Raw genomic sequence first — 19,379 nt, forward strand, 5'->3', positions numbered from 1 at the left:
TATTTGCACAATGTGGGAATAAAAGAAGAGTGTTTGTTCTTTTGATTTTGTGGTTGGAAAAATTGTTGATGGTTTGTTGTTCAAGAATGAAAAAAATTTCCAATGTGAGATAAAAAGAAAAAAAAGAGCAAAAGGAAAAAAAATTATTTCAAATATTCAAATGTTCTATGTGAAAGTTGCTCAAGAAAAAAAAAAAGAGAAAATAATTCATGAAATAAAAAAAAAAGAAGTTCAAGTTTGATAAAAAAGAAAAAAAGAATGAGTTCAAAGTTTGTTTTATTTCACTCAAATTCTTTATTATCATATTTTTGTGAGTAAATGTGTAAGTGTTGGGATTGTTGTTATGTATGGGATTGTTTGGTGAACTTTTGTGGAGTTCAGTTATGATTGGAGATGATTTGGTCATTGTTTATTTTGACCTAGGGTTTTGTTAGTATATGGCTCCCTTAAGCATGGCTTTTCTCCCACATTTTCCTAAATGTTTCCTACCCTTTACCCTATCCTTACATTACAAGCTTTAAAGACCTTCCGACCGTTGTGCATAGAGTTGTAAGAATGTGAAAGTGTTGTTTATCAATGCAAATTATGATTTGACATATTTCGAGTCGACTAGTAGATTGAGTGTATATCTTTTTAAACACACGAGAGTGTGAGTTGGGAGGGCATTGTTCACATTAAAGGGGTTGAGATGGAGAGCGATCGAGTACATCTTTTACTCGCCACATAAATGAGAGTTGAGTGTGTGAGCACTAGTCTTGAATTCTATATGCTCATGTGGTTTGCTCAACTAGACAATTGTTGGTCGGGGAGGAAGATTGATTAGATGAATGAGATTGATTGACATTGAAGCATGTTTATTAGATTTTCCTTGAATCGTTTGTGCTTGATTTTGATTACTTGGGGTGAGGCATGTTTTATATGTTCATTGATGAGCTCTTTGCTTAGGGACAAGCAAAGGTTTGGCTTGGGGGAGTTTGATGTGTCTAATTTATATAGTATTTTATCCCCGTCCCTTATTCATAATTAGTAGTGTTTTTGGCTCTTTAGAGCCACTTTTATTACTAATTGGTGTTTTCTAGTGTTTTCGTAGTTTTGGTTAAGTTTTGTAGGAAATTGCACTTTAGGAGCATTTTCCCGGGTTTTAATGTAGCAACTATGGACATTGGAGGAGCACGACCGTTTTTGAAGCCCAAGACCGGTTAGAGTCATCAAGCCGGTGATAAAGGACTCGACTTGTGGAATACGAGCGTTGGACCGAGTATTCAAGATCCTAGGTGAATATCCGGATTGGGCTAAGAAGAAAGCTCAATCGAAGTTCCAAGCCTCAAGAAAAAGCCGGGCCCGATCGGGTGAGCATTGGCTCGATCGGGCGCGGCTGTTCAGAAGGGTGTGTGAAGAAAAAGGCGGGCTTGATCGGGCGGCCCTTCGCCCGATCGAGCGCGTGTTTTTGGGGAGACTTCTTCGGCAATTTCTTAGTTTCTAATTAGGAGTAATTTGAGATTGTTGTTTTAAGTACGATATTAATGCTTTTGCTTAGTACCTCTTTTCTTAGACTTTCTCTCTACTTAGATTATTTTCTCTTTCTAGATTTCTTTCAACTTTACTATTGTTCTTGACTCCACTTTGTAGTTCCGTCGATTTTGGTAACGATTTCTTCTTTATTAATTTCAGCAATTTTATTCTTTCATTCCTTTGTGACTTGCTTACTTTAGTTTAGAATTAATAATGTCTGAGTAATTTCCCTTCTAGGGTTTGTGGGGATCCAATAAATGAAGGGGTAATTTATGATTATTGATTGTCAATGCTTAATTAATTTCCTATCGATTGATTTAATGCTATGCAATTAGATTAGGCCTGGTTTAATTGTATGAGTTTAGCAATATTGATTCGAGATTCGAGAGATGAGAATTGATGTTTAAACTTAGTTTCAGTAGGCAGACTAATTTATAAATGGTTAAGTCGAGATTCAAGAGATGAGATTTAATACCGGTAAATTAACTTTGTGATTGTAATACGTAGCAAAAACCCTTTATGATCTGATTAATTGATGCATTGATGATTGACTGTTATGTTTTACCTTGCAATATTGTTTATTGGTGGACCTATGCCCTAGGCTTTTATTTCATTTATTTCCCTCCTACTTTTATTCTTTCTCACTTTTACTCTTAGTAGTTTAGTTCCCTTTTATAATAACAATTTGGTTACTTGATAATTTAGATTATTTTGATTAATTAGGAATAAATTAACTCATTTCCCGTGGTTCGACCCTTTTTCCAAATCTACATAATTAGTGGATTTAGATATTATTTTTAATTGGATGATTACGACTTTAACCTGTCACAGAGATGAGCAGAGCCGAGCAGAGCAGAGCAGAGTAGAGCCGAGCCGAGCCGAGCAGAGCAGATTTCAACATTACTACTACTGCTACTGCTACTGCTACTGCTGCTGCTGCTGCTGCTGCTGCTGCTGCTGCTGCTGCTGCTGCTGCTGCTGCTGCTGCTACTGCTACTGCTACTACTGCTACTACTGCTACTACTACTACTACTACTACTACTACTACTACTACTACTACTACTACTACTACTACTGCTGCTACTACTACTACTACTACTGCTGCTGCTGCTGCTGCTGCTACTACTACTACTACTACTGCTGCTGCTGCTGCTGCTGCTGCTGCTGCTGCTGCTGCTGCTGCTGCTGCTGCTGCTGCTGCTGCTCCTGCTCCTGCTCCTGCTCCTACTGCTCCTACTGCTCCTACTGCTGCTACTACTACTGCTGCTGCTGCTGCTCCTGCTGCTGCTACTCCTACTGCTGCTGCTGCTCCTACTACTACTACTACTGCTGCTGCTGCTACTCCTACTACTACTACTACTGCTCCTACTCCTACTGCTACTACTCCTGCTGCTCCTGCTGCTCCTGCTGCTCCTGCTGCTCCTGCTGCTCCTGCTGCTCCTGCTGCTTCCTACTACTACTACTACTACTACTAACTACTACTACTACTACTACTACTACTACTACTACTACTACTACTTACTACTACTACTACTACTACTACTACTACTACTACTACTACTACTACTACTACTACTACTACTACTACTACTACTACTACTACTACTACTACTACTACTACTACTACTACTACTACTACTACTACTACTACTACTACTACTACTACTACTACTACTACTACTACTACTACTACTACTACTACTACTACTACTACTACTACTACTTACTACTACTACTACTACTTACTACTACTACTACTACTACTACTACTACTACTACTACTACTACTACTACTACTACTACTACTACTACTACTACTACTACTACTACTACTACTACTACTACTACTACTACTTACTACTACTACTACTACTACTACTACTACTACTACTACTACTACTACTACTAACTACTACTACTACTACTACTACTACTACTACTACTACTACTACTACTACTACTACTACTACTACTACTACTACTACTACTACTACTACTACTACTACTACTACTACTACTACTACTACTACTACTACTACTACTACTACTACTACTACTACTACTACTACTACTACTACTTACTACTACTACTACTACTACTACTACTATACTATCATTATTTGTTATTATTATTATTATTATTATTATTACTATAACTATTACTATTACTATTACTATTATTAAGTGCATATACCATTGATTTAGGTGAGTGAAAACATAAATATATGTATACCATATTTAACATATGTTAATAGTAGAAACATATGTCAATGAATTTGTGATTATAATATCAAATGTTTATAAAAGAAATTGTTATTAATTGTTATTATTATTATTTATTTTTTTTTGAAATAATTGTTATAATTATTAGAAATTATTAAATAATAATATTATTAAATATTAATTCTTAATAGTTTGAATTATTAAATATTAATATGATAACTATTATTATTAATTATTATTATGATTAATAAATATTAAAATTATTTTTAATATTTATAATTATTATAATTATTTTTAATATTAATAATTATTATAATTATTCAAAATAATAAATTATTTATCATCAATACAATATTAATTATTATTATTGAACATAAATTATTATTATTGTTATTATTAATTATTATTTGAAAAAAGAGCAGAGCAATGAGTGCAGAGCGGAGTAGAGCATATTTGATTTGAGCAGAGCAGATTTGATTTGAGCAGAGCAGAACAGGGCTCATCAGAGCGGAGCAAAGCAAAGCTGAGCAGAGCAGCTCTAAAGAACGGGGCATTAAAAGGCCATGTTTGGTAATTGGCTTTTTAATGGCTTTTTGGTTAGCTTTTGGCTTTTGGCTTTTTAAGGTGGTCAAATAGCCAAAAAATGTGTTTGGTAATTGGCTTTTTAGTCAGCGAAAAAGCTGGTTTTTAAGCCAAAATGAAAAAGCTGCTTTGAGTAGCTTTTTTGTTGACTTTTGGCATGTTGGCCCACAAATTATCTAATAAACAGCCAACAACCACCAATTAATTTACCAAACACTTTTGTAAACAGCCAACTTAGACAACCAATTTCAAAAGCCATTATAAACAGCCAAATATTCCAGCTGGTCAAACAAGCCAAGTGAACCAGCCAACAGCCAACCGCCAACAACCATTTGCCAAACAAGGCCTTTCAAAAAACCATAAAAACATACAAATTATAATCTAGTGAGAGAGGGTAACTGATCGTTACTTTTCGTATTAAAATTCATTTCGATCAAGTTGTGATTGAGAAAAACAGACCCCAAAAAATTTATTTTTTAAAAAAGGCAATCATAACAACAACGAAAACCAAAGTTCATATTTTGCAAGGCGCTCTTGAGTTCGAGATCGGCGCTTAGCAACCCTTCTCTCGTTCTCTCTCTCTCCTTTCCTGCAATTCTCTGATTCTTTTCTATGTTGTTTCCCTCAATTTCTTCCCCAAAATCATAGTTGATTGTATTCGATTTTACTGCCAATTCCAGGTAATCTGATTTCGCAGGTTTGATACGTATCTGTTGCTCTTTTTGGCTTTAATTTTAGTTAGGAGAAGGAGTTTCATTGATTTTAGGGTTCCATTACAATGGTATGAATTCATTTCTTATTTTTACTTGTTATTTGGGAATTTAATTAGGGTTTTTAGTTGTTTTAGATCTGAATTTGGGAACCGCGTTTTTAAAGGCGAATTCAAGATGTTTTGGCGTATGGCGGGTTTGTCCACTGCATCTCCGGTGAGTTATTGAGATCCAATTTTTAAATTTTGTATTTTTTAATATTTTTTTGTACTTGATTCTTGTGAATTGCTAGTAGCTAATAAACTTGTTGAATCTGTTAATCAGACGACCTATTGTATTTCTGATCACCTTATTCTTGTGGTTGAATTTCTAATGTGAATTACTTTTGCTTGCCGAAGCAACGTGTCGCTATCCCGAAATAATTTTATTGTGTGTGGTTATGTGGTATAATTTTGCTAAAATTTGTCAGAAGTTTGGTACTCGACTACTCGATTTGTATTTATCAATTGCTCGCAGTACTCAGTTGAATAGTAGGCTTGTAGCCAGTAGCCCTGCCCAGCTGGCTCTTTTTCATTTTGTTGACTTAGGAAATATGTTTTCGGTTCTCCCAATTTTTATGAGAATGCATTAGTAATTTAAGATCGTTCTGCTATGGTTTCCTTTCAATCAAAAGCTTAACATATTTCCATTGTAATCAGCCTGCTCCACAATGCAGTTTATATCTGCATAATGTGATCGGTTAATCAGGACCGATGTGCTATGGAACAATCAAATAAGGAATATGTAGGTAGTATATTTATAAAGTATGGTTAACCTCTAATTCTTATTATCTTCATGCACTTCAGAAACCTCTTATTATATCTTTTCTACAGAAAATTTAATTTATATCTCAGTTGAGTTGGATGGAGAGTGCAGTTAATGATTTACCTACTTTTTACCTTGGGATCTTGTGACTCATGGCAAGAGATTATCTTCTGCTGTCCTAAAACTGCTTTGCAAACTTCAACCCTAGCTGCTACACAGTTCTGAGGCGCTACCTTTTCTTTTCTTCTCTTATTTACTTTGAAAAAAAATTATTTCAATGCTGAACTTTCCTTTTGTTCGTTGTTGCTATTGTGTTTTGAATGCCTAAATTATGGCTTATATTTTTTTGTAGAAACTATACTGTAGTAGTGACACTAAAGATTACCTTAGGAATACGTAGGTAGTATATTTGTAAAGTATGGTTACCAAGGGTACCTATGAAACTCCTATTTATAGAGCAATAGAGGGTTTAGGCATGGTGTGACCCCAAAATAACTCAGAGTGTTGTATATGTAAGTACTTCTTTGCGCCAAATTATTCAGTTTTATGAATTCTCCTAGTGATTTAGTCTGCAATCAGGTGAGGATTTGGCTTCCTATGTTAGTCTGTACATCCAATATATTGCATGTGCGGAAAACCTTTTTTTCAAGGAAGTTTGTCTAGAAGTTGGGAGTGTAAATTTAACTGTTTATGTGTGAACTCAAATTTGATATTTGAAAGCAATAGGAAGCAATTTAGACTGATGCTATTATCACAGTTGTATTAGCGTGTCAAGAGGAATGTTCTTTAGGTGCAAGCATTTATTTGTAGAGCCTTCTTAAGATTTTGATAGTTTTTTTTTTTTTTTTTGAAATTATAACCTTTTGCAGTCTGCAATTGATTATGTTGATTGAAAAAGACAAACTGGAAATTTTTTGCGCTTTTTTTTTTATTTTATTTTTTTTATATATTATAAAAACTAAAATAATTCCTTTCGTTTTCATATATCAAGATTTTACGCCCCACCCTTGTGATTATCTTCCTTGAAAGGGGGAAGGACAAGTTGTGTGTGAGTTCTTTTGTGCATTTTATTATATATCTTATACTAGGCTTTCTGCTTTCTTTTCGGTTTCATCAGCATAGAAATGTAATTGGTTGAGCTAAAAGGAAGAGCTTTTTATCATGCATGTGGTTCCAGGTGGAGACCATTTTGGACAAGGATAACTTTACACTGGATGAGCTTCTTGATGAGGATGAAATAATACAAGAATGCAAAGCTCTGAATGCTCGGCTTATTAATTTGTAAAGCTTCTACTCCTTTTAGGTTTTCCTAGTGCTCATGGCTTGGTTGCTTTAATTTTCATGTTCTGTCAGCCATCTCCTCTTTGATGTTTAATAAATTACCTTTTATTTGCTATATTAGCATTGTCGTATTTCTATATGCTTGACAGCAATGGTTTATTTATGGTTCTCGTGTGCTTATGTTGCCTAGACTCGTAGATTCCCCAGGCTTACCCATGTGAACTTAAAATTAGAGTCCTGGCCTATCCGAGTTTGATCCTCTAAATTTCCAGTTGGATATGGCAGTCAGAGAGGCAAAGGAAGAGGCTGGAGGAGAATGGGGTAGAAAGGCATGAAATCTCTGTAGCCAGCTCCTGGGATCAATCTCCAGACTCCAGTGAATTTTGGCAGTTAGAGTCTAATTTTTGTTGCTGGGAATGACATTGGGATAGCCTGTGTACTAGCTGGCTGTGTACTCTCTCTACTGCTGGTCTGTTGGTGTTTGATTTCAGTATCACTGAGATGGAGGAAAGACATAATATGTCTGTAGCCAACTTGTGAAGTAAATCTCCAGTGAACTTTTTGCTGTTAGAGTCTGATTTCTGATGCTGGTAGTCACATTTGGAAAGCATGTGATGCCAATGTTGCTAGCAGGCTGTGTAACTTTGCTAGTGTTGGTTTAAACTTTGCAGAGGTGGAGGAAAGTAAATTGAAGCTGCAACCATTGATTTCATACCTTTTCGAGTGTTTTGAGTTGTGTTTGTTAATTGAGGGTCAAAGAGAGAGACATAGGAGATGCTAAAGGTTTAAGGGAGAATAAATATATTTAGGTTATAAGCAAGTATTTTTTTTTTTCCATTTTCATTGAACACATTTGTATTTGGTTAACAAAAGGTTTGGAAGTGCACTTCGAAATTGAAAGAATAAAGGGCTTCATTGTAGTACTTTTCTTATATTTATTGGTATGAGAAAGGTTGAATAGAGTAAATACTATGAGGCGACTTGTTCTCTTTGCCTAAAATGAGGTGATCTGGTTTGATTCTAGTAAGATTTGTTTTGCTGACTCTGCCTGATCTGAAATGTCCTGGCTGATTTGATGGTTTAACTTGACTGAACTTTGACTGCATATTTACACTACTCTATAAGATAAAAAATCTTATCAAATTGGATCTTGTTAGATTGGTCTTATCGTGTACTTTACAACATGTAATCTCCATAAATTTATTTAACACGCAATTAAAGATTTTAGTAATAAGTAAACGAGAATTAAAAGTTCTATTTCTGGTATGACTTGAATTTTTCTTTATCTGATGTGATCTGATTTGATTTTGTCCAGAATAAGTAAAAAGTATCGAGAAAAAGTCCTTAATATATGATGTGTTTTATTTTTAGCTTTATTACATAACCGAAAGAAATTCAATATCACCTCATTTTATCATTAAAGTTAGTGTGATTCCTAACCTTATAAAAAGTTTAAGAAAGCTCTTGTGAATAGTGCATGGACATTATATCCCTTAAATTGTTCTTTTACATATTTGACCCCATTTGATTTCAAAAACCTTTAAATTGTCTCTTGAATTTTCTAGATTGATTTAAAAAGTTATGTTTATTTCATTATTTAAATGCGTCTATTATTCTCTCTATTACTTTTTGTTTTAATTTTCCTATTTAGAATTTATTAGACATTTATATTTGTACATCGAACTTAATATTTTTTCACGATCACTAAACCAAAGTAGCTTAACTAAAGTTTAGAACATTGCACAAATACACTATATCCAACACATTTATCTTCTATATGCAAATAATTTTAATACAATATTACACAAACATGCATAGGAAATAAAGAACATTGGTAATAATTCTTTTCAAAGGGCTAGCTTGAAATCCCTAGTTTGATAAATTTGGAAGTTCTTGAAATTAATGTTGTGTCCTTGCAACAACTTCAAATATGTATAAACCTAGTCAAGATGGGTCTTGGGAAGTTTAGATGTATGCAGCCTTATTCCTTAGTAGTCTTAGTAGTGTTCCCTGTGCCCCTGTCCAAATTAGGACGTCGTTGCCGGACAGATTATTTGGCCATGGTCTATGTTACCGGGACATGGCATTTTTGCCGTTATACCCGATACGACCTGACACGGATCTGGGTATGAAATCCGGTCCGGACACGCCACTTGGCTCTCGGGTACGGCAAGGTTGTCTTGTAAAGGTTTTCCAGGGAGGAAGTCAAGAAGATACAGCAGCCATTGAAGAAGGGAAGCTTATAGAGAGAGAAGTAGAAAACACTGGTTGAAGCCCTTGGAAGACGATGAAGGATTTTCTTTTTATTTTCTTACCTTTATTTGAAAAACCTCTTGGTTTCCCAAGAGTATACAAATTATTTTTTATATATATATAAAAAAAAACTTTGTGGTTTCTCAAGAGTGTACTGTACATTTAATTTTTTAAAAAAACTTTGTGGTTTCCCAAGGTAACTTTTTTTGTACTGTACAGAGATAGTAAAAATGTTTATTTATTTATTTATTTATTTATTTATTTATTTATTTATTTATTTATTTATGTTTTAAGGATAAAAAGGCTTTGTGTACTCATTCCTATTTGTTTTACTCCATAATTATTAACAAGCTTCCCCAAGATTTTAAACTTAGTTAAACAATAAGGTGTATGCTGTATGTATTAGTTTATGTAATCAATTTTAATGATTATGTTTAACTTTGTTATACTAATTATCCGACTTTTTTTTTTCTTAAAATAATTATTGCCGTATTCGTACCTGAGTCCAAAGTTAAGATGGTGTCTCCGTGTCCTAAATTTTTGAAAATGACGTATCGGACACTCATATACCCGTACCCGTGTCAATGTAACATAGGCCATGGCACGGTAAATGCTTTGGTATGCCTCTACTTAGCACCTGTGCTTGGATCTGTTGCTTTGTGCTGTGTTTCCCACAGTTTCTAGCGCCTGTTTCCATTTTATTTTAGTGTTCCCTGGTAGGATATCTTGCTGAAATAATTTTGTTTATCCCTTAACCTGGTATATGTTAGTCAGCTGGGTCATTCTGTTTTTCACTTATTGGATCGTCCTCTTTGCTTATTAATTTTTCCGTATGAGTTTAGTGATTAGGGGATTTTGCTCCCACCAATCGGAATGCGCCACGTGGGCCAATCAGGTCCTGCCAAGTGCCAAGTGTCCCCAGTTGGACCTCTCAGGGCTTGCCACGTGGCACACGCTTATTCGTCTACCCTGGACTTATTATGTCATGACACGTGGCATACTCCATGCCTAATGGAGAAGCCGGTCACCTAGGCCCAACTTCCGAGGGAAGCCCAATCAGCCCAAGGTTAACCTAAACCTAGATTGGCACGTTTCCCGAGGTTATAAATACCTCCCTTAAACCTCATTAAGAGAGGGGACGCGAACAACGCAGATTACACACATTAAACACTCTCACCTAGAGAGACCCAATCACTTTAATTTTCGCATTAATTACTCCTTAATCAAGTACTAACTTGACCGTCGGAGGCGGATCTCCAACCATCCGGAGCATCCGTTTGTTTTGCAGGTACAGGCGTCCGGTTCCAGTCTCGCAATTGTAACTCTCCCGCAGGACATCAGAAAACCCCGAAACATTTTGGCGCCGTCTGTGGGGAGAGTACTTCTGAGATGGCACCCACGTTTGTACCGGCTCCTGAAGAGAGACGTCCCCTAGACGATCCTCTAGTTCAGTCGGACCGCGATACTGAGAATGAATTTGAAGTTGAAGCTCACACAGTTTCAGACGGGACCCTAAGGGCCCGACGTACCCGTCATACCGAAAGGAGGGAACGGGAACATCTTCAAACTGGAAGCGAGCCAGCAGGAGCACCGCCTGTTCGGCAGCAGCCGATTGATGGGTCTGCTCCCATCACAAGGGACGAACTCATGACCTTCATGAGGGACTTCAAGGGAGAAATTCAAGAGTTGATCAACAAGAAGCCGCCTGGACAAGGAGCAGTCGGCTAAGAAACCCTCCACTTCACGGAAGAGGAAGCCAGTTCAAGGGCGAGAGGCGACCCCTCATCCTAAATCTAGGAAGTGGGAGCCACCTGCCCTTGATTTCACAAAATACCGTTTTCCTACTCCAGGAAATAGGAAACCTGTTCGTCATATTCAGGCAGACGGGTCGAGGAAAACATACACAGACGCTCGGCTATTGCTAGAGCAGAAGAAGAGTGACCGATTGTCAGAGTCGGCCTCTACTTCATACTTCTAAGACAGTCTGCGAAATACCTCGATGAGGCATACTCAGTCGTATCATGAGAGTCAGTCAGGCGGCACCTCCCGTCAGTCCGGCGTTCATAGCGACCAGGCGGTATCAAACTTACCGTTTGTACCGCAACAACAGTATTTTTTACAGCCACCTCCGTTTGGTGGACATGCAGCAAAAAATGTCCAACCTATGGACTGGCAGCTACGGTTGCTTAGACTTGGTGAACAGCCGTCGTTCTTCTCCAAGGAAATTACTGAAGCCGCTCAGCCGGCCAAAGTGAAAAATGTATTAGTAGGCGCCTATGACGGCACTACTAACCCAGAAGACCATCTGATGGCATTCACCAACCTGATGTACCTTCAAGGGTTGGATGATCCCACTTGGTGCAAGTGTTTCCCAGCGACTCTCAAAGGAATCGCACAACAATGGTTCGGCAACCTGCCGACTGGTTGTGTAAATAACTTCAAAATGCTTGCTTACTTATTCACCTCCAACTTCGCCATGAACATCCCTGCGAAGAAGACGACCCTTGATTTAGGAACAATTCAGCAGGGCGAGAAGGAGGGGCTTCGTTCTTACATCAGGCGGTTTAACCTGATGAGAATACAGATTCAAGGGTTACCGGATGAAGTAGCCTATACTGACTTTTTCAGAGGTCTCAAAGACGGGTCGACCTTCAAATTTGATTTGGTCCGAAAGAGGGTGGCGACTCTTCAAGAGGCCTTGATTGAAGCGGAAGCCTATATACAGGCGACTGATCTTTGTAGTACGGTAAAACAGTCAGACGGGAGAAGGTCCGACAAAAGAGAAGGACGACAAAAACAGTTGTCAAACAAAGATGAGAAGAGAAAAGAGGTCTGGGCGGCTGATTCCTCTAAACAGCCGGCCCAGAAGAAGAAAAAAGAATTCAAACCATACTCCCCAAAGTATGCGTTTAACAAGGATAGCCAATTTATCCTAAAGGAAATCAAGGGACGGATCTCAATTGAGAAGCCTGTCCCCATGAAGGGTTCTGCAAACAACCGGAACCAAGAAAAGTTCTGTGAGTATCATGAAGATGTTGGTCATCACACGAATGAATGCATCAGTCTCATGCGGTATCTGGACCGCCTGGCTGAGCAAGGTGATCTTGACACTTATGTCAAGAAATCTACGGGGAACACTTCCTCGAAAAAGCAGTCGGCCAAAAAGAATCAACAGGCCGACAGCTCCGATACAGATGATGCAGTCGTCTACACCATTGCAGGCGGCTTCTCAGGAGGCGGCCCCACTATTAGGGGCAACAAAGACAATATCAGACAGTTAGATGTAAATTCCGTTCCCCAAGAACGGCCCTCCAAATATTCATTTCCTGAGATTGTCATCACTGAAGAAGATCTAGGAGGGGTAAGAGGGCCGCATGACGACCCTATCGTTATTGAATGTAAAGTGGCCAACCAGAGAGTTGGCCGAATCCTCATAGATACCGGAAGCTCCTCAGATCTCATCAGTAGCAAATGTCTGTCGAAACTAAAATATCAGACTGATTGCATACATCCGGCATCCCACCCTTTAGTAGGGTTTGGAGGAGGAGTCGTCCACCCAGTGGGGCGAGTGGATTTACCCATCCGCCTGGGCGAAAAAGGGGAAGGACGACACATGGTAGTCCGGTTTCTGGTAGTAAAAGAACTCTCGGCCTACAACATGATTCTGGGACGACCAACCCTGAATAATTCCAAGGCTGTTATAATCCCATCTCTTATGTTTCTCAAGTTTGAGAGGGATAATGGAACAGTCGGGTCCCTAAGGGGAGATCAGAGGATGGCCCGAGAGTGCTATCTCTCGGATGTCAAACCCACTGTTATGGCCACTGGGTCGAGTGGTGGAAAAATAGACCCTGACAATGTCAAGGAGAGTGCGCCTGTTCAAGAAGCAGGCGGCAAAAAGAGAAAGGCATCCCAGACTCGGGCCGCAAGAAAAGACCGAAAATAGCAATCATTGGCAGAGGAGCGGTCGGATGAATTCCGCCCTCAGCATACGGACCTGATCTTAGACGACTCGCGTCTTGACCGAACAGTCAAAGTTGGGACGACTGCTCTGAGAGTCCTGGGTGACGACTTTCACACACTATTGAAAGAATACAAGGACATCTTTGCATTCGAAGTCCATGAAATGCCAGACATTAGTCCTGATCTGGCGGTACATAAACTGGCCGTGGATCCGAAAAAGAAGCCGGTACGGCAGAAGAAGCGGAACCATGGCGAAGAAAGAAGTCAGGCGGCAGCCGCCGAAGTTAAAAAATTTACTTGATGCAGGGTTCATTCGGCAATGTTACTTCCCAGACTGGGTTGCAAATGTGGTGCTTGTTAAAAAGCCGAATGGCACCTAGCGAATCTGTGTAGACTACACAGACTTAAACAAGGCGTGCCCCAAAGACAGTTACCCTCTGCCTAAAATTGATAACCTGGTCGACTCAACAGCCGGCCATGCTTTGATGAGCTTTATGGACGCCTACTCTGGTTTCCATCAAATTCCTTTATGGAAGAAAGATCAGGAGAAGACGGCCTTCCTGCCGTTTGGTCTTAAGAATGACCCGGCCACTTTCCAGCGAATGATAAACACTGTGTTCTTTGATCAGATTGGGAGAAATGTCGAGGCATATATTGATGATATGATTGTCAAGTCTAAACTTCAGAAAGATCATCTGTCGGACCTCCGAGAAACTTTCGCCACACTCAGGCAGCACCATGTCATGCTCAATCCCAGGAAATGTTTCTTTGGAGTTGAGTCTGGGAAATTTCTCGGATTCCTTATCAATCAGAGAGGAATAAAGGCGAACCCTGAGAAGGTGCAGGCGGTCATCGACATGTAGTCGCCTCGTACCATCTGAGAGGTTCAGAAGTTAACAGGTTGTCTAGCGGCCTTGGGAAGATTTCTAAGCCGATCAAGCGACAAATGCCTATACTTTTTCCAGGCAATTAAGAAAAAGGCAAGGTTTGAATGGGGGCCGGATGCTGAGGCGGCCTTCCAGAAATTGAAAGTTCACTTGCATTCCTTGCCGAGGCTGGTCAGCCCTTTGCCCAAAGAAGTACTCTACATGTACCTGGCCGTCTCTGATCATGCGTTATGCGCTGTTCTCCTTGCTGAAAGAGACGGCTGTCAGCTCCCGGTCTACTTTGTCAGTCACGTACTGAAAAATGCCGAGTTGAGGTATCCCTTAGTGGAGAAATTTGGTCTTGCACTCTTCATGGCTGTTAAAAAATTGAAGCCCTACTTTTTGGCACATGCAGTCGTCGTGTATACAGACTAACCTATCAAGCGGCCACTGACCATCATGGAGTCGTCAGGCCGAATGATCAAATGGGCCATAGAAATACAGAGCCTCGAAGTTACCTTCGAGCCTAGAAAAGCAGTGAAGGGGCAAGCCTTTGCTGACTTTATTGTTGAGATGACTCGTCCTCCTGACTCTCAAGTTCCAGACCAAGTCTGGAAGGTATATGTGGATGGAAGCTCTACTTCAAATGATTGTGGAGCAGGCGTCATATGTCAGTCGCCAGAGGGCGACAAGTACGAGTATGCTCTACGCTTCAGTTTTCAGGCCTCAAACAATGAGGCAGAATATGAAGCTTTACTAGCCGGAATCCGCATGTGCAAGGCGGCAGGGGCAAGAAAAATAGACGCCTGTTCCGATTCATAATTGATAGTGAGTCAGTACAATGGCGAATACGAAGCAACCCATCCGGCCATGATCAAGTATTTACAGGCGGTCCGACAAGCAGTCGGCTCCCTTGAGGATTTCCATCTGACCCGAGTGCCGAGATCAGAAAACAACCAAGCGGATGCACTTTCAAAATTAGCATCATCCGCCTCCTGTGATACTCCTCGAACTGTTTTTTGGGAAGTAATGGAGAAGAGAAGCATCGAGGAAGACCCTATTGGAATCCTAGACAGAAGCTCAACCTTGGATGGATCCAATCAGGGCATATCTGACAAACGGTACCCTGCCGGATGATCATCAACAGGCGGCAGCACTGAAAAAACGAGCAACCAGTTTTGAAATAATAAAGGGAGAACTTCACAAAAGGGGGTACCTTCAACCCTTCTTAAAGTGTGTTACTCCAGAAAAGGGACGAGAGATACTAGACGATCTTCACTCTGGTTACTGTGCTTCCCATATAGGCGGTAAGACGCTTGCTCAACGGGCAAGGCGGCAGGGCTACTTTTGGCCTACTTTAGAAGCAGATGCAATGGAGATAGTGATAAAATGTGACAAGTGCCAAAGGTTTGGCAAGCTAATTCACCGTCCGGCTACTGACCTCACTACCATTCATAGCCCACTACCGTTTGCTAAGTGGGGCATGGATATTCTGGGTCCATATACGCCTGCTACAGGCGGAAGGAGGTACATACTTGTTGCCGTCGACTACTTCACTAAATGGGTAGAGGCGGAGGCTGTAAAGGGAATCAAGACGAAGGATGTAATTTCATTCATTTGGAAAAATGTCATCACTCGGTTCGGGGTTCCCATGTCTATGGTTTTTGATAATGGTCCCCAATTTGAGACGCCTGTTCTCAAAAGCTGGTTGGGTGACCAAGGAATTGCACACTACTTTGCATCTGTCGGCCGTCCACAAGCAAACGGCCAGGTAGAAGCCTTTAATAAAATCATCTCAGACGGTCTCAAGAAAAAGATTGAACGAGCAGGCGGCCTATGGGCGGATGAATTACCACATGTTCTCTGGGCCATCAGGACGACTGAAAAAGGGGCGACTGGAGAAACTCCATTCCTCCTAACTTATGGTGCGGAAGCTGTTCTTCCAATAGAACACTACGAGCCGACTCTTCGAGTAATGCTATATGACGAAGAGGCAAACTGGGAAGCCATGCGCCTGGCATTAGACTCACTTCCTGAAAGGAGGGGCAATGCTGTCTTGCGCCATGAAATTTACCGCCTGAGAATGACTAGATCATACAACAAAAAAGTACACAGGCGTCCACTCAAAGTGGGGGACTTTGTACTTAGAAAAGTGGAAGCAGTTGGTAGGGCTAATGAGTCTGGCAAACTAACTCCCAACTGGGAAGGACCCTACCGAATCTATGAAGAAGTCAGGGACGGTACCTACTGTCTGAAAACACCAGACGGCCAACCGTTGCCTCGAACTTGGAATGTAGACAATCTTAAGAAATATTTCTTTTGAATGATGTAAATAGTCAAGGGCTACTTAATAAAAGTTTGCGTACTTAATATTCAATTTTGTACTAAGAGGGGCACGCCTACTAACAAACAGTCGGCTACTCTCCATACTCAGTTTTCATTTTTACTTAAGAGGGGCATGCCTACTGACAAACAGTCGGCTACTCTCCATGTTAATTTTTATTCTTACTTAAGAGGGGCAGGCCGCCTATACATTTACAGTCGCCTACTCTCCATTGAGTATTTCACTTTATCATCAGAGGGGCATGCCGTCTGTACCTTTACAGTCGGCTACTCTCCATTGAGTATTTTACTCTATCTTCAGAGGGGCATGCCGCCTGTACCTTTACAGTCGGCTACTCTCCATTGAATATTTTACTCTATCACCATAGGGGCATGCCGTCTGGATATATAGTCGACTACTCTCCATAGAAGAGGGCCGACTGGTTCCAAAGCACACAGCCACCCCCCTTATACTTAGCTAAAAATGATCGGGCCTGGCCGACCCTCCTCTTACTTAGCACCTACGTTCACCAAGAACTAACCAAGGCCACAAGCCGAATGATCAGACCAGGCGCCAAGCCAACTGATCCAATCTTCAAAACTAATACGACCTGTCCCAACATTATAGCAGGCGTCCGGCGGCATCCCTCCGGATGAAATTCGTCGCAGAGAGCAGCTCCCTTTTGGGTGGAACATTGCTCTATAAACTAATTACACGGCACCTATACGACTGTCCCCAAGGGAAACCACGTAGCCGTTTTTGAGACAAGGATAACTCTATCACTAACCAAACCAGTGGTAGCAGTTGACATCTGAGTCAGATGACCGCCTGTATTACTTGGGATAAATGCAGGGGGTACCTCTTGAGTTAATAGCCAACAAACATTGGCGAATCAAAAGGTTCAGCCGGCCTTCGCCGCCTGGTACCTTTACTACTCAAGCAGGAGTGACGGCGACTGAGTAACACCAAAGTTAACTCATAGTCACTCTCTCAAACTTAGTATGGAGCCTAAAAGGTATGAGTCGTCCGCCTGTTTTTAGCAAACAAGGGCTCTCAACCACTACTCCTGCTAGGTTAACAACCTATGAGTTAAAAGCCAACAAACATTGGCGAATAAAGGGGAACAACCGGTACCCACCGCTTGATACCTCTACTACTCAGTTACTTGACGACTAGATAACAATCATGTTTACTTGGTCACTCCTTAAAAATTTAGTATGAAACTAAAAAGGTGTTCATACAGCACCTGTTCACACTAGATTAAATATAGCGGGGAACAGTCGGCCTAGAAGGCCTAAAGTCTCTAGCCTAAAAACATGACAAGTGGAAAACCACTTTCCTACTTGGTTAATTTTACAAATGACAGGACCTGGAAACAGACAACCAGTCGTCCAGGGGCATAGGCGGCGTGACTAACTATCCGTACCTGTCTGCAACTATCGGCCATGTAAAACAGTCGGTATAGTGTACAATTGGATATCAGAATATTCAATACTTAAACAAATTTGAAGCAAAACAAAAATATTCATTAAATGGAAGCCGGTCATTAAAGACCGACAAAATATTCAGAGCCCCGGCCCCCTGCCGGGTAAATACAAACAAACGGCACGCAGGCTGGGGAAAGAAGACATAAAGCTTATGAAGGGGGCATATCTTCAATATTAGCAGCTGCCGCCTGGTCAACACTCTTTTTGCTGGACTCGGCTTCAGCTGCATCCTTCTTCGATGCATTACCCCCAAGCGGCACAAGCGCCACTACCGGCTGCTCCTCCTCCTCTAACGCCTCTTCCTCAGCAGCCGCCAGGATCTCTTGATTATATCTATATGAACACTGGCGGTACGTTTTTTCCCAGGAAGCAAAGTCGGCATTGGGGAAGAGGCGGCCCCAAATCATGCGCTGGATTTGAGCAGAGTCTTCCATCATCTCCCGGACCAGCTCTTTCTTTTCTTGCTCGGCCTTTTCCGAGAGCTCCTGAGTAAGACTCTTCTCCTGAGTCACCAGGCGTTCCTTTACGCTCGCCAAGGATTTCTCCAAGGTTTCGTATGAGGACATCTTTTGGCGAAGAGGTCTCAGCTCGGTCTTGAGGTTGTTGATGGTCGCCTCCAGCTCGCTATTCCTCTTCTGGGCCGCCTCTAACTGAGCCCGGATAGCGGCGGTAGCCTGCGCCTGATAATAAAGAATATCAATGGTCAGAACTTCATTTTGGGCAATTTGAAACATTGCCTTATCACAGTCAGAGGCGGCCATAGCTTTTGCAGCCTTTACCTCTTTGTTCTTCCGGTCAAGCGGCTTGCGAAGGCCGTTCACTCGGAGCAGGGCCTAAGTAAAAAGGGGAACAAGCGTCAGTTTCCAAACAAAAAGAAAACAGGCGTCCTGGAATTCAAATACTCAAAAATATGCTAAGTATACCTCAGCAAGGACCCCTGCAATCCCATCTAGGTCAAGGGTGCCGACACCCCTGACCGCCTCCCTTTCAGCTGGAGGAACGGCCTTGATCATAGACTTGGCCACCTCGACCAAGTCAGGCTCCTGAGGGCCGGCTGCATCAAGCATAAACAAACGGATTAGACCTAGTAAAAAAGGGAGCAAGTCTAAAATTTACAAGGACAACTTCATACTTCTAGGCGGCCCAGCTGGAGTTTTAGAAGAAGTGGCCGGCTGTTTCTCAGCAGCCGCCGCATGTTTCCTGGCAGAACCAGGAGAGCTCGCAACAGTCGTCCTCCGGGCCTTGGGGTCCGGCTGTTGGGAAGAAGATGCTCTTGGAGCGCCCGTCTAAAAAAGAAGAAGTCAGTATATGCATAAACACAACTCCAAAAAGAGGGTGAAAGGTTCGAAGCCCACCAAGGGTGCCCCCTTGTTGG

The 19,379-nt window shown here is 40.9% G+C and overlaps 1 protein-coding gene across 3 annotated transcripts in view; it reads left to right on the top strand.

Moving 5' to 3' along the window:
* Positions 1 to 4,742: 4,742 nt before the first annotated feature.
* LOC110733210 (serine/threonine-protein phosphatase 6 regulatory subunit 3-like) overlaps positions 4,743 to 19,379 on the top strand; it is a 36,113-nt gene continuing 21,476 nt past the window's right edge. The window contains exons 1-3 of one of the 3 annotated variants that reach the window (XM_021913222.1): positions 4,743 to 5,014; positions 5,165 to 5,243; positions 7,009 to 7,112. In XM_021913222.1, the coding sequence (XP_021768914.1) occupies positions 5,205 to 5,243; positions 7,009 to 7,112 (143 nt within the window). In that variant the 5' untranslated portion in view covers positions 4,743 to 5,014; positions 5,165 to 5,204. Of the gene's footprint in view, positions 5,015 to 5,155; positions 5,244 to 7,008; positions 7,113 to 19,379 lie in introns of all 3 variants that reach the window. The other 2 variants (XM_021913221.1, XM_021913220.1) reach the window with 2 other exon arrangements.

The sequence above is a fragment of the Chenopodium quinoa genome, unplaced genomic scaffold (assembly GCF_001683475.1).
Source record: "Chenopodium quinoa cultivar QQ74 unplaced genomic scaffold, ASM168347v1, whole genome shotgun sequence".
Taxonomy (NCBI): Eukaryota; Viridiplantae; Streptophyta; class Magnoliopsida; order Caryophyllales; family Amaranthaceae; genus Chenopodium; species Chenopodium quinoa.